This window comes from Saccopteryx bilineata, chromosome 10, assembly GCF_036850765.1.
Source record: "Saccopteryx bilineata isolate mSacBil1 chromosome 10, mSacBil1_pri_phased_curated, whole genome shotgun sequence".
Taxonomy (NCBI): Eukaryota; Metazoa; Chordata; class Mammalia; order Chiroptera; family Emballonuridae; genus Saccopteryx; species Saccopteryx bilineata.
This window is the reverse complement of record NC_089499.1, coordinates 49,880,758-49,894,593: the sequence shown is the minus strand read 5'-3', so window position 1 is coordinate 49,894,593 and position 13,836 is coordinate 49,880,758. Positions and strand designations below refer to the sequence as shown.

The 13,836-nt window shown below is 44.5% G+C and overlaps 1 protein-coding gene across 1 annotated transcript in view; it reads left to right on the top strand.

Annotated features, from left to right (window-relative positions):
- Positions 1-562: 562 nt before the first annotated feature.
- Positions 563-13,836, top strand: part of SLC6A11 (solute carrier family 6 member 11) — a 119,158-nt gene continuing 105,884 nt past the window's right edge. Inside the window, exons 1-4 of the mRNA XM_066244666.1 lie at positions 563-892; positions 4,380-4,514; positions 4,640-4,780; positions 7,619-7,709. Of these exons, the coding sequence (XP_066100763.1) occupies positions 646-892; positions 4,380-4,514; positions 4,640-4,780; positions 7,619-7,709 (614 nt within the window). The 5' untranslated portion in view covers positions 563-645. The remainder of the gene's footprint in view (positions 893-4,379; positions 4,515-4,639; positions 4,781-7,618; positions 7,710-13,836) is intronic.

Genomic DNA, 13,836 nt, shown 5'->3' with positions numbered 1-13,836 from the left:
TGGCAAGAAACCGAGAGTTCATTTTCTCCCTTTTTCTTCCGAGCGTGGTCCCCAGACCAGCAGCATCCGCAGTCCCGCGGCGCTGGTTAGAAACGCAGCAGCTCCGGCCCAGCCCGACCCCCTCGACCAGAGACTGCAGTTCGACCAGACCGCAGGTGCTTGGCGTGTACGCTGAAGTTGGAGGAGCCGGGCGGAGAGCCCACTTCTCTTATTAAGATGAAACCCCGCGGTCCAAGCGTTTGGAGGTTACAGAGATGGTGGGACGTCAAGGCGTGTTGAAGGAGCCCAGCCTAGGCCCGAGTGGGCGCTCCCACTCCTGTCCTCGCAGACCGGCGGCAGGACCCCGAACCGGAAGGGCACGCAGGGCGCTCAGAGCGCGCGAGGTGCTCGAAGGCGCTCGGCGCGCGCCACGCTCTGGGCGCGCCTGAGGGCTCGCAGGCTGCCGGGCCGAGCCGGCTGCGGCGGCGCGAGCGTCCTGAGGCCCGGGCGCAGCGCCGCGGCCGGTCCCCGAGCCCAGCCGCCCGGCCCGGCCCCTCAGCTCCACCCCCTGCCTCCCCCTCCCGCCCGCTCGCGCCTCCTGAAAAGCCAGCCCGCCCGGGGCGGCGGCGCAGAGCTGGCCGGGCGCACGAGGCAGCCAGCGCGGCCATGACGGCGGAGAAGGCGCTGCCTCTGGATAACGGGAAGGCTGCTGAGGAGGCGCGGGAGTCTGAGGCACCGGGGGGCGGCGGGGGCGCGGCGACCGCGCGCGACCCGCGCGACAAGCGCGACAAGGCGGTCCACGAACGCGGCCACTGGAACAACAAGGTGGAGTTCGTGCTAAGCGTGGCCGGGGAGATTATCGGGCTTGGTAACGTGTGGCGCTTCCCTTACCTGTGCTACAAGAACGGAGGAGGTGAGGCGGGCCCGCGGCACTGGGGAAGCTGCAGGGAAGGAGAACCAGCCGGTGGGGGCTGGGAAGCTAGCAGTGCGCGCGAGACCCCTCCCGCGCCTGAGTGTAACGGGACCCTCGGGAGAAAGCAGGCTTCGGGTCACCTGTCGCGCTTACCCCTGTAAGGCTCACCTTCCCAGTGCGCATGCGCGGGTGCTCTTCGCACCCGACGCGCAGCCTGCTAGCACGTGAGGACTTCTCCGCCAGGTGGATTCTGTTCCAGCTGGAGGTGCCCTGTTCTTCGAAGCTCTTGCGTTTGCGAGCTGCACTGCTTTTGGCGGCAGGAGACAGACAGCCCCTTCGAGCCTCAGCTTTCCTAACTGGAAACCTCCATGAAGAAAAGGGGCTTGGTTTTGAGCATTTACTGAAATGTCAGCTCCGTACTCAGCATCCCATTTCATTCTTAGAGTCATCTCACCCATTGTGCAGATGAGAAAATTAAGGGTCAGAGAAGTCACTTGGTGATAAAGGTAGCATTCTGACACCAAAGGCCTTGTTTTAAACTGGGGTTAGACTGACGACAGGGAGGCTTCTTTGGTTAGGCACTGCTGTTTTGCTTTCCTGCCCAGCTTTTGCTTCGCTCTTAAGGTTCTTTCTAGGGCCTCTCTGGTGGAAGAATTGGACTCGGGCAGTTTCTGTTACTTGTCTCACAATCACCCACAACAAATAGCAACAACATTGATTTAGTGTTTAGGAGCTGCTTAGAGCTTGGGGGTGGGCGCCAGGGAAAGGAAGATGATGAGACAATCCTTTGTAGTGACAAGGTATCCAAGTAAGTTTGGTAGAGATGTAGCAGTGAATTCTCAAATCTCTCAGTTCAAGGAGTGGGCTCCAGACTTCAGCAACCCTGACCTGTCATTATCATCAGAACAGCCAGCAGGACCAAGGCAAGGAACCTTATAAAGCTTACTGGGTGGCATAGTTTCCCCTCCAAAAGTTTGTTTCTATGTATTCTTCCCTGTCTTTGCTGTTACCCTGCCCCTCCAGACCAGATCCCCAGACCTCAGTGAAGGTAGTGTAAAGTTGGCTGGCAGGGACCATGCTGTTAGATTGTGTGGAGCAAGACCTCCTGAATGAGCAGCTGCAGGGAGAGCAAACAGGGTATTACTTGGCCTGAACCCTTTCTTTGGAGACATTGATCCTGAAGGCACAGGCTGCTCTAAGTCTCCTCTACACTGGTAATGAAGTGGCTGCTGGTATTGTTGGTTTGGCAAGGGGCAGAGTGGGAGTGGACTCAGGGACTCTGAACGTTCCCTGCACCCTCAGCCACGAATCCCGCCTCTTTTTTTAGATTCAGCCTTCATAAGCTGCCATGTCTGCTTAGAAATCAGTGAAAACCCTTTGGTATAGTCACAGACAAAAGTTGTCTTAGAATAATTTTTTATACAGGAAGTTTTTGTGCCCAAACTAAAAGCATTCTTAAAAGCAGAAAACAGAGTAAGTTGGGTTAATTACAAATTTTGCCACAGATTAAAGAAGTTGTAGTGAGTAAAGTTTAAAAACGAGTCTTCTTTTTCTCTCTAACTTACCAAGAGTTTCCTTGGGTACACAGATGTTGTGGTTTAATTGAACTATATACTTATGGATTACTAGCTTTGTGGATATGCATAAGCCGAAGACTTTTAAAAAGTGTCATTTTTTAGGTTTGAAAGGATTCACAGGTAAATTATAGCATATTAGGGAAACTGCTGCAACTTGTTTAATCACTTAGATTTAAATGCAGCAAACAGGCCCTCTTATTGCTATTCACGTGCTTTTGCCTTCTAATATAGTTGGGGTATCTGCTTATCAATGATTTGCCTTTGAAAAAAATATCCACACAGCTCTACTCAGAGATTCCAATAGTAGTGTAAAGTATTTCTTTCTCAATGTGAAACTAAAAATAGTGTATTGCCCAGAAAAACTAAGAGCCTTTCAAAATATGGTAGATATGGTTCTACTATCAGGATTGATCAAAATTCTTGCTACTGATCCTACAGTTAGAGAGTCTTCATTTAGCAAAGAGCAATTTCGATTAAAGCCTTCATTTGTGAGATAAGATGGTGGACAATGGCATGTGTTTTCATGCTTTGTTATTAGAGAATGAGAAATTTGGAAAAATCCCTTTCTGGTTGTAATAGCTCGTTTTCACCTCAGTTATTTAATTTGTTTCACAGAAAGGCATAGGCAGTGGCTATTGTGTTTAAAATAGGAGCACTAAAGCTTATGGTGGTCTTTTCTTAGATTGATCCAAAGGCAGCCTTTCTGGACAGAATCTTGATGCAAACTCTTTATAACTCAGCTTTATACCTGAGCCTCAGGTGTAGGGGCCTGATACTGCTCATTGCATATATCCTTAAGAATGCTTTTCTGATTAATCCTTGACCAGATAGCTCAGTTGGTTGGAGCATCGTCCCAGAGTGTGGAGGTTACTTATTCAATTCCCTGGTCAGGGCTCATACAGGAGCAGCTCTATGTCCTGTCTCTCCTCTCATTTCTTCTCTCTCTCTCTCTCTCTCTCTCTCTCTCTCTCTCTCTCTCAAAAAGTTTTTCTTTATGGAAAAGATGTTTTGCAGGTCACTTCCAAAGTAAATAAGAAGGGGTCCTCTCACCTGGCCTTTTGAAGTTACTTTAGAAAAACAAAGAAGGATGCAGCATTCAGGGAGGGAATGAATTTGACCTGTGTTGGAGGGTGAGATGTAAAATAAAAGAATCACCAGGCAGTGGTTTAGTGGATAGAGTGTTGGCCTGGGACACTAAGGACCCAGGTTTGAGACCCTGAGGTCACTGACTTGAGCGCAGGCTCATCCTGCTTGAGTGTGAACTTACCAGCTTGAGTGTGGGATCATAGACATGACTCTATGGTTGCTGGCTTGAGCCCAAAGGTCACTGGCTTGAGCCCAAGGTTGCTGGCTTGAGCAAGGGGTCACTGGCTCTGCTGTAGTCCCCTGGTCCAGGCACATATGAGAAAGCAATCAATGAACAAATAAGATGCCACAATGAAGAACTGATGCTTCTCATTTCTCTCCCTTCCTGTCTGTCTGTCCTATCTGTCCTCTCTCAGTCTCTGTCTCTCTTGCTAAAATAATAATAATAATAATAATAATAATAATAATAATAATAAATTATAAAATAAAAGAATCAAGCTAATAAAACATTTTTTTACATTATCATCTTATCTGCACAATAATTCTGTGAGACAAGTGGCGCAGATTAAGTAGTAAAGCCCCATATTACAGAGGGAAAAGTTGAGGCAGGGAGATATGAGGTGGATTACTCAAGGTCGTAGGTGGCAGAGGGCACAAACCCAGGGCCACATTTTCTGACTCTGGTCCTCTTTGCAGCAACCTGAGCTCAAGCTTAGAGAACATTTTTTATTGCATGTAGTAGGTGCTTATTAAAGATTTCTTGTACTCAACATAAAATAGTAGAAGAAATTTTAATCTCATTCCCATATTTTGCACTCTTGCAGGGGCATTCCTGATTCCCTACGTGGTATTTTTTATTTGTTGTGGAATTCCTGTTTTTTTCCTGGAAACAGCTCTGGGACAATTTACAAGTGAAGGTGGTATTACATGTTGGAGAAAAGTTTGCCCTTTATTTGAAGGTAAGGATTGAGTTAATCAGAAAACAAAATGATGCCTGGGTGATGTCAGGCTATAAAGAGTAGCTGAGACTGTTTATTATAAGGTGGACAGAGATTCAGATAGCTCCTTTTCCTTGTTCTTTCAGGCATTGGCTATGCAACACAGGTGATCGAGGCCCATCTAAATGTTTACTACATCATCATCTTGGCATGGGCCATTTTCTACCTGAGCAACTGCTTTACCACGGAACTCCCCTGGGCCACCTGTGAGCATGAGTGGAACACAGGTATGGCCCCCAGGAAGGGTCTCTCTGCTGGTCCTGCTGGGGGACCTGGAATTGGGGGTGTGTCTTTGTCCTGGAGATCAATCCTGGCCTCTGGCCTCTGGCCTCTCTCTCTGAGTCCAGATTCCACTGAAATTGGAGGTCAGTTCTGTACTGGGTCTGGGTTCATTTTCTGGGTTGTAGCCCTGAAACCTGAGCTAAGCCCCGGTCCAGGAAGTGGCACGGGTAGAAAATGGCGATGCTTTTTCCTAACTTTGCCAAATCAGGGATTGAGCCTTTGGGGGACAAAGTGGGGGTGTGAGGGGTTCTACTGTTTGAATGGATAACTTTTTAGATGACCTTAGATTCTAATATACTATTTTCTTTTTAATTTGTCATCTATTAGGACTGAGTCATAATCCAGAGAAGGCAAATACATTCCAGCTCCTATCTATGATAGCTGTGCTTACAGCAGACATCACTAATTGATTGCAGAGTCTAGTCTTGGCCTCAGAACTCTTCTCAGCAGTGCTCCAGGCAGCCACTGCCTTTTGACTGAAATTGGCATACTTGCTTTAAGCTATTCACCATCCATTTGGTTAGGTTGTCTCTGGGAGTGGCCTGTCATCCTGAAGACTGAGCTGTAGTAAGATTAGGTGGGATGTCAGTCACCTACAGGAGGAATAGCAGGCATTAAGCCTAGAAAGTGTTATAAACTAGTTACTAGTCCTGCATAGCTTTGCCCTGCTCTATAGCCTATTGCATTTTGTGGAGGTTTCACTGTCTCTCCTTAGGACCCTGGTTCTTAACTTTTCTTTGGCCAGGAGCCTCATAGAGATGTTCATCAAGGTAAAATACAAGGATGTATTCTTGGAGGCCCATGAACACTCCATGATAATTTAATTGTGTGTATTTATTTTGAGAATACTCTAAAAATACGCACATGTTCTGGATCTTCTGTGCTACCACTTTATAACTGAGGACAGTCAGGATATTTCAATGCTTGACTTTGTGCGTGTTTATAATTGAAGATGTATTCTTGGTAAATAGGATGATGGCAGCCAAGAGAAAAAGAGCAGAGATTTAATTTATAAATGGTCCATTAGTACTAAATGAAGTTCCAGTTAGGAATGCCACAAATTGTAGGAGTAAAGATTTTGCAAAAGCATGAGCAGAGAAAACTGGTGGTAGAATTGAGTCTCAAATTAAGGAATGGAAGAAAAGGCTAGCCGAACCCTGTAGACTCTGCCTCCTACCTGTCAGTCCATTTTTCTGTTGAAATCCATTTAATATCACATAATGGCATTATCTTCCCACTTTATGCTAGCAATTTAAATTTAGTTGGTATTTAATTAGTATTTAATTCTGATTTTATAGTTTTATTAATGCCATAATTACAAAGACTTTATAACTCATTGTTTATTTATATACGATTAATGATTATCTTAATAAAAATGCCATGTCAAACTTGGATGTCTGAGAAATTTTTTTTACTCTAGGAGAAAAACTTTGAGAAACAATTTTAGAGAATCTTATGGAAGCCAAGGGCTCCTTTCCCCAGAAAAAGGTACAAGGGCACATCCACACCTTTTGCCTATAATATCAGGTTTCCAGACTCTTCTCAGGACTTCTGTGGACCCCACACACCACCTCCATTCAGAATATGGTTAGCACTTGCTGAGTGGAGAGGGAAGCAGGCAGACAATGTGCAGAAATTTCCCCAGTGGACTGCAAAACTTTTCTTCCTTTGGTTTGCACTACCTTTTTTCTAAAGGCATGTGAACACTGGAGATATGTGAAACAACACATATATGAGGTGCTTCCTGCCTGCAGAGATTGCAGATACAGTTTGGAGGGATGTATACACATGAAAAGTGCCAGAGTAAAGCGAAACACTGGCTTCATATCCTGGCCACTGTGTGGAGGATAGGAACCCTGAAGTGGGTGGGTGCAGGAGGCCCTGACCTTGGTAGCTTACTGTGTGGTGGCCAAGGTGGCTCTGTAAACAGAGGGGTGCTGTAAAGAGGCATGGGTCTCATGATGGTAGACAGAACTTGACGATGACCATGGAAAAGGAGATGGGGCCCTGGCTGGCGTTGATTCCTGATTCTGCCCCTAACTGGCAAGTGGCTTGTAGAGGAGGGAGAGGGTATGGTTTGGGGAGTCCCTTGAAAACTTCTGAACCTTAGATTTTCCTTCTTCAAAATAAAGAATTGGAAACAGTGGTTCCTTGGAGGCTCTTTAAATTCTAACTTTCTTAGAATTCAGGTAAGGGAGATCGGGGAGGCTTCCTAGGGGACAGGTATACTGGTTGATCTGGGCCTTAAAGGCTTGGATGTTTTTACTTGAGCTTCAAATCTCCCCTGGTCATGAAGTTTCCTGAAATGAGAAGAGGCATTCAGTAAATTCTTCCTTAGGTTGATTGAAGGAGGGAAGGAATTATGAAGAAACCAGGGATTCTTTGGACATGTAGTCTCATGTCAATTCATCCAATCATCACATATTCATCCCCACATTACTGCCAGGGCCACTGAGCAGGACAAGTAAATGCATGAACAGACCTTTGATGGGGAAGTAGAAAAAAGGAGAGGAGATTTGGGAACAGGCAGGAAGAAAGAGTGTGACAGGTCACATTGAGTAAGAATGAGAGAGAAAAGGCTCCCTGCCCCCAAAACTTTTGAATCAGACCAAACCTCTCAAACTGTTTGTGGTTTATTGATTTTACTCCTAATGTTCTTTGAGGCATGTTTACTTGGGACAGCAAGGTAAAACTCCCTGGTTGCTCCATTGGCTCTGAATATTTTCCAAGATCCAGCCCTTGTGGAGGTTAATCTTATGTTTCTTGTCTTGTTTCCACTGTAGAGAAGTGTGTGGAGTTCCAGAAGCTGAACATGAGCAACCACAGCCATGTGTCCCTGCAGAACGCCACCTCCCCTGTTATGGAGTTTTGGGAGTAAGTGGAATATGACTTGTCTCCCTTGGCTTGTGGGGGCTCCATCCTGGTTCTGCTCAGTTAATATTTCCATGACCCATGGGAAAAGTCTGACCCTAACTCAGTTCGCACTTCCTGGCTTCCATCGGCATTTGACAGCATTGGAAGCCAGAATGGAGCTCTTTAGAGGTTTCCCAAAGGGACAGCTGAGAGAAATGCCTTCTTATTCTTTGATGACATGTCAACATACCTAGCTGCTTATTAGGGCAAAAAATTCTTGGTAAAAAGATGGACAGTTTAAAAATTCATTTTTAAGAAAAGAAGATGTTTTCAATAAGCCAAGTTAAGAGTATATTTAGCCTGGAAAGCAAAATCTCCAGGGGAACAGGTGAGCTTTCTTTCAGTAGCTGAAGTGGATGAACTTGAATGGATAGAGGTTATGAAGAGGCAGGTTTCAAATGTGCTTAAGCAGGAGCTTAGTCTCACAGCATTTTCTGTAAGTACTTTTGAAGGTTGTGAGCACTCATTCCCAGAAGTGTTTGACCAGTGTAAGGCCGCTACTGATTGTTGTTGGGGAGATGTCTGAATCCATGGACATTACAAACAGTAATTGTATGGGTGGGCATTTCCCAGGAGATGGGTGTTTTTCATCAGTGTGCAAAAGGGGTTTGACGTGGGAGTTACAGGGCTGCCACGTATGGTTGTACTGGTTGTTCACTGAACAACCCTAGGGGAGTGTCATTAACACTGAAATGCTGATTAATAATAATGTAAAAGGGCAGTGGGTTTTATGAATGATTTTTATTTTTTTCCCAAGTACCATTTCTTTCCTTTCCTCTCTCATGCTGAATTTATGTTTATCATTCTCATGTTAGTGCTGTATGTATATACAAAATCCAAATAGTACTTAGGTCTTTCTTGCATGTTTAAAAATTTTATATTAATGATATCCATTACTTACCTTTTTTACAACATTGTGTTTTTGTTCAATACTGATTTTGAGATGTATCTCTACTGATACATGGAGCTTTGGTTCATTCATTTTTTTCCTGCTATGTAGTTTCAGTGTATAAAAAGACTACATTGTATTTAGCGAGCTCCTCTGAATGGGCATTTAGACTATCTCCAGTTTCCCACTGTTATTAAGCACGCTGAGTGGATGCATGCCTGTGCTTCTCTGTGTGCATGAATGAAGGTTTCTAGGCCATATACTTAAGAGTGGAATTGCTGGGCAGTAGGGTGCATGCATTGCCAGTTTTATCGGATAGTGTCAAATTGCTTTCCAAAAGGACTACTCTATAATTTTTTCTCCAAACGAATGTGTGAGAAATTCTACTGCTTTGCACACTATACAGCACTTGGTCTGGTCAGAGTTCTTAAGTTTTGCCAATGTAGTGGGTATGAAATGGTATCCCACTATATTAAATATGCATTCCTCTATTTACTTGGGAGGTCAAGCATCTGTTCATGTTTTTTATTTCCAATTTGGGTTTCCTTTTCTGTGAGCTTACTGCTCATATTCTTTTCTCTTTGGATAGTTTGTCTTTTCTCATAAGTAGGAAATCTTGATGTATTCTAGATATTAGTATCTATGCTGCAAATAGGTTATATAATGTGTGGCTTTTTTTTTCTTGCTTATTTATGGCATATAGGAGTTTCAGTTTTATTGAAGTCAAATTTGTCGATCTTTTTGGTTTACACAGCTGGCGTCTTAGGATATATTTTCTTACCCCAAAGTTGTAAAAATTTTCTTCTAAGAATTTTATGAAGTTTTCTTTTTTCACACTTATGAATATAACCTACCTGGAATTTTGTTTTTGCATATAACAAGGTAGGAAACTAATTTTTTAAACATAACCAGTTTCTCCAGCAGTATTTACTGAATTGTTCATTCTTTCAGTATTGATTTGTAGTACCATCATTTACATATTGGGGTCTGTTTTGGGGTTTCTCTGTTCTGTCCCATTGGTCTCTTTTGCTAATCGTGTGTTGATACTACACTTATAGTTTTCGTGTAAGCCTTGAGCTGGTAAGAAAAGTCCCTCACTTCGTTTTTTTTCAAAATTGTTTTAGTCTTCCAAGTGAATTTCAGAATCAGCTTGTCAAGTTAAAAAAAAAAGCAACAATAAAGAATGAACCAACTCTGGGAATTTTGGTTGAGAGTATATTGAACTTATAGGTTAATTTGAGGAAAATGGACATCTTTCTGTTTGAGCCTCTCTGGTCATGAACATGGTATAGCTCTACATTTATTTAGGTCTTTTAAAATGCTTGATGGAGTGGTGCTTTTTAAAATACCTGATGGAGTGGTGCTATTTAAATGCAGTCTGCAGAGTAGCCATATTAGAGTCACCTAGCTAGAAATGCAAATTCTCCAGCCCTCACCACATCTAATGGATCATAGTCTCAAATAGAGGATCCATAGAATATTGTGTTAAAGAGGAGGCTGCTTTGGTGTGTGGGCCTGTGTGGCCTTTTTCAACCCCGTCAGGCTATGATTTCTCAGAGGTCTGTCACCAAGACTTCTTTCGGACCTGTGCATCTGAGGATTGTAAAACATGGTCTCTGTGCTCCCTTAGAGAACCCATCCTAAAACCCCACACTCGACCAAATGTCTGTGTAACTTACCTGTTGTTTTGCACCATTCATTTCCCTTGTAACATATGGAAAACCACAATTAAGCCATTTTTTATACAGTGTGTTTGTTTGTTTTCTAAATTCCCCAGAGGCAGTCATGAAGCAGCACCTTCTCTGGTTTTACTCACTGTTGCTGCTCTATAGAGACCCCCAGTGAATGATTGCAGAATGGATAGATGCATGAGAGGAAGGCAGGCAATATTTTCTAGAAAACGCTAGATAAGAAGAGTCAAAGTGGGCCCTGGCAAGAACTCACCTTGTCACTCAGCTCCCCAGCAACTGTACTGATTACTTCCAGAATCCCTTTACAGTATCCATATCACCCACCCATTTGGACCCTGAGATCAGGATCGGACAGCTAGTCTGTGTCTTCAGGTGTCACTGGGCCTTTTTGCCTGTGACTTGGTCATTCAAGATGAAAATCCTTGGGAGGAGGAACCCATGGCTCTAGTTTTCTATTCATACTGCATTTATACCATTTTTGCAGCATTGAATTCTGCACTGTAAGAGTACTCAAATACTGGTGTAATACTTGCCCCTTCAAAAGATGCTTTCATCAGACAGCTCCACTTCATCTTTTCCCCAGAGAAGAACTTGGAAGGTAGAGACTCAGGGAACTGTGCAGAGCATCCTACAAAAAACCATTTGAGGCCACATAAATTTGAGAAGGGCTTGAAAGCTATGCCCTTCAGTAAGAACATTTGTAATCTTTGATTAACTCAAATTCCCAAATGTATTTTTTAATGAAATCATTTGGACTCTTTCCCCTCCCCCACCCTCACCCTCAGTCCCTGAATGCTGGCATTACACTAAACACAGTCTGACAAATACTATGCTAGGAGAAAGTTCTTCCTTAAGTTCAGCCAACAGTTGACTTCCAGAACTTTGGATAGGACAGGTTTATTCCTTGACAGCACTTCAAGTATTGGATTAAGTTTCCTCAAAAACGTTTCTTCTCCAGTTCTCTTTGCTGTTTCCCTCTGTGGCTGGCTTATGGATATCCCACCTCTGTTCATGTCATCAGTGGGCTCCTTTTGTCCTTTTTCACATGCCTCTAACTCTGGAACCTCATTCAGGGTCACATTACTTGGTCAGAGTAGACTGCGTTGGCTGGCTGTATGCTCATTCATTTGGCAAATGTCTGAGCTCCTGGGGCACATAGGAAGGATATTGCATTTTTGGAGGAGGCAGAAGTGTAAGATGCCATTCTAGCTCTCTAGACACAGGGGCAAGACAAGCCTGCACAGATAACCATAAAAACCTTTACAAGGGGTTGCTTCCCTGCCCATAGCCATCCAAGGCTTCACCTTGACCTTGGGCATCTGCCCCCTCTCCAACTTGAAGCTTCATTTCCCTTTTCAGGGTATAATTAAAATTACCATCTTAGCCAATGAGAACAGCTCAGGCCCAGAGTCAGTCCTGGATTCTGGCTCAGACTGGGTACCTATGGGCAGGAATGGCTTATGTCCTCATATCAGATTTCAAAATTAGGCCATCCTGGTTTCCTTAGTAATTCATTATGTGTCTGGTATCTGTACATTTATCTGAAGATCTTTTCAGTTCTAAAACTTGAACTTGTGTCCTCTAGTGGGTTAGAATTCTATTGTGTGTGTAACCAGCATTGTAGCATCAGATAGTCTTTGGCCTGTTTTCACTTCCCTTTCTCAGGCCCTCGAGTCCCTTTGGTCTAGGTTTTGTAAGCAAGTTCATGCTCATGATGTATATAGTTGAAATTACTTTGGCCTTGGCTGGTTGGCTCAGTGGTAGAATGTTGGCCTGGTGTGTGGATGTCCCACGTTCAATTCCTAGTCAGGGCACACAGGAGAAGCACTTATCTGCTTCCTCACCCTTCCCTCTCTTGTTTCTCTCTCTCTCTCTCTCTCTCTCTCTCTCTCTCTCTCTTTCTCTTCCCCTCCTGCACCATGGCTTGATTGGAGAGAGTTGGCCCTGGCTGCTAAGGGTGGCTCCATGACCTCAGCCTCAGGCACTAAGAAGATCTCCGTTGCTGAGCAATGGAGCAACACCTCAGATGGGCAGAGCATTACCCCCTAGTGGGCTTGCCGGTTGGACCCTGATTGGGACTCATGCAGGAGTCTTTCTCTATGCCTCCCCTCCTCTCACTGAATAAAACAAACAAACAAACAACAAAAAAGAAATCTCTTTTGCATGCTGTCCACACAACAAATTTTGTTGAGCACATGTGTGCTTCGCCCGAATTAAGCTCTAAGGGGTATTCAGTTCAGAGGATGAGGTCTTATCTTTCTGGTTTGTGTACACTGGAGGGGTTTTTAAAAATTTGTTTATTTCTAAATTATGTGGCCACTTGAACTGATGATTTTCCTTTGGACACAAACTGGGGAGGCAGTGGAGCAGGAGGAAAACATTGAGTCTCTCTGTGGGCCCAGGCCTGTCCCTGCCTTTCTCTCAGACTCCTCATCTCTCACGCCATTTTCCTCCTCTTCACTGGCCTACTTTCCATCCTTTGTCCATACTGGGCTTGTCCCAGGCTCAGTCTCAGCCTTTTGTGATTCCGTTTGTTTAGAATATTCCTCACCAGATCCCTGTGTGTCTGACTCCTTCTTATCATTGAGTCTTAATTCAAATATCATTTGTGAAGTCCTTCTGACATTCAGCTGATTCAACTCCCTGTCCCCCTCAATCCACATCACTCTGTTTTATTGTCTACACAGTTCTTAGCTGAAATCCTCATGTTTCCATTGACCTGACTGTTTTCTTCTCGCCCTCCATTAGTGTATAAGCCCCATGCCAGCAAGGACTATTCTGTTTTTTTCTCTGTTATCTTGCAAGCACATTCTAGGTGCTCAATAAATATTAGTTGAGAGAGACAAATTAAAGAGTAAATAAATGACTCTTTCTTAACCCCTTGGAATTTGGTTTTCTTGTCTATAAATTGGAAATGATAGCACCCGCTGCAGGGCTGAGAACAGAATTAAACAAGTCTTCACCAGTACCAAGCCCAGCGTAGCTTAGGCCCTTTGGGAAGTTTTGAATTCAGAAAGAGAATGTTCATGATTGACTCTACCATTTGTGGGATGGGGATTAGCCCTGTTCCCTACCTTGCCAGCCTCTCTGAATTGCTGTGAGGATGAAGGGAGAAAACATACACTAAGAACTATGATGGGTTATAAGTGGGGTGCCCAAATTAGTTCCTGGTACTGAGGCTTGGTGCCCCACTCAGCTCTTGCCTCTGCCAGGACTGATTCATAGCCTTATGCAGAGTTGGCCTTTGTGCCAACTGCAGGATCAGAAGTGCTCTGCAGCCCTGTCTCCTAAATCAAAACCCAATACTTCATGGCATCATCTACTTCTGCAAGTTTGGATGGCCCCCCTCCCAGTATAGCACCCCATCACAGCAACAGTATAGACTTCAGCCAGCAAGTCTGGAGCCCAGTTTAAGCGGTGCTTCCTCCACTTGCCCAGTGTGCAACCCTGGGCAGCTTGGATAGCCTTCCTGAGCCTCTGCCAGGTCCTCTGAAACTGCGATGGTCAT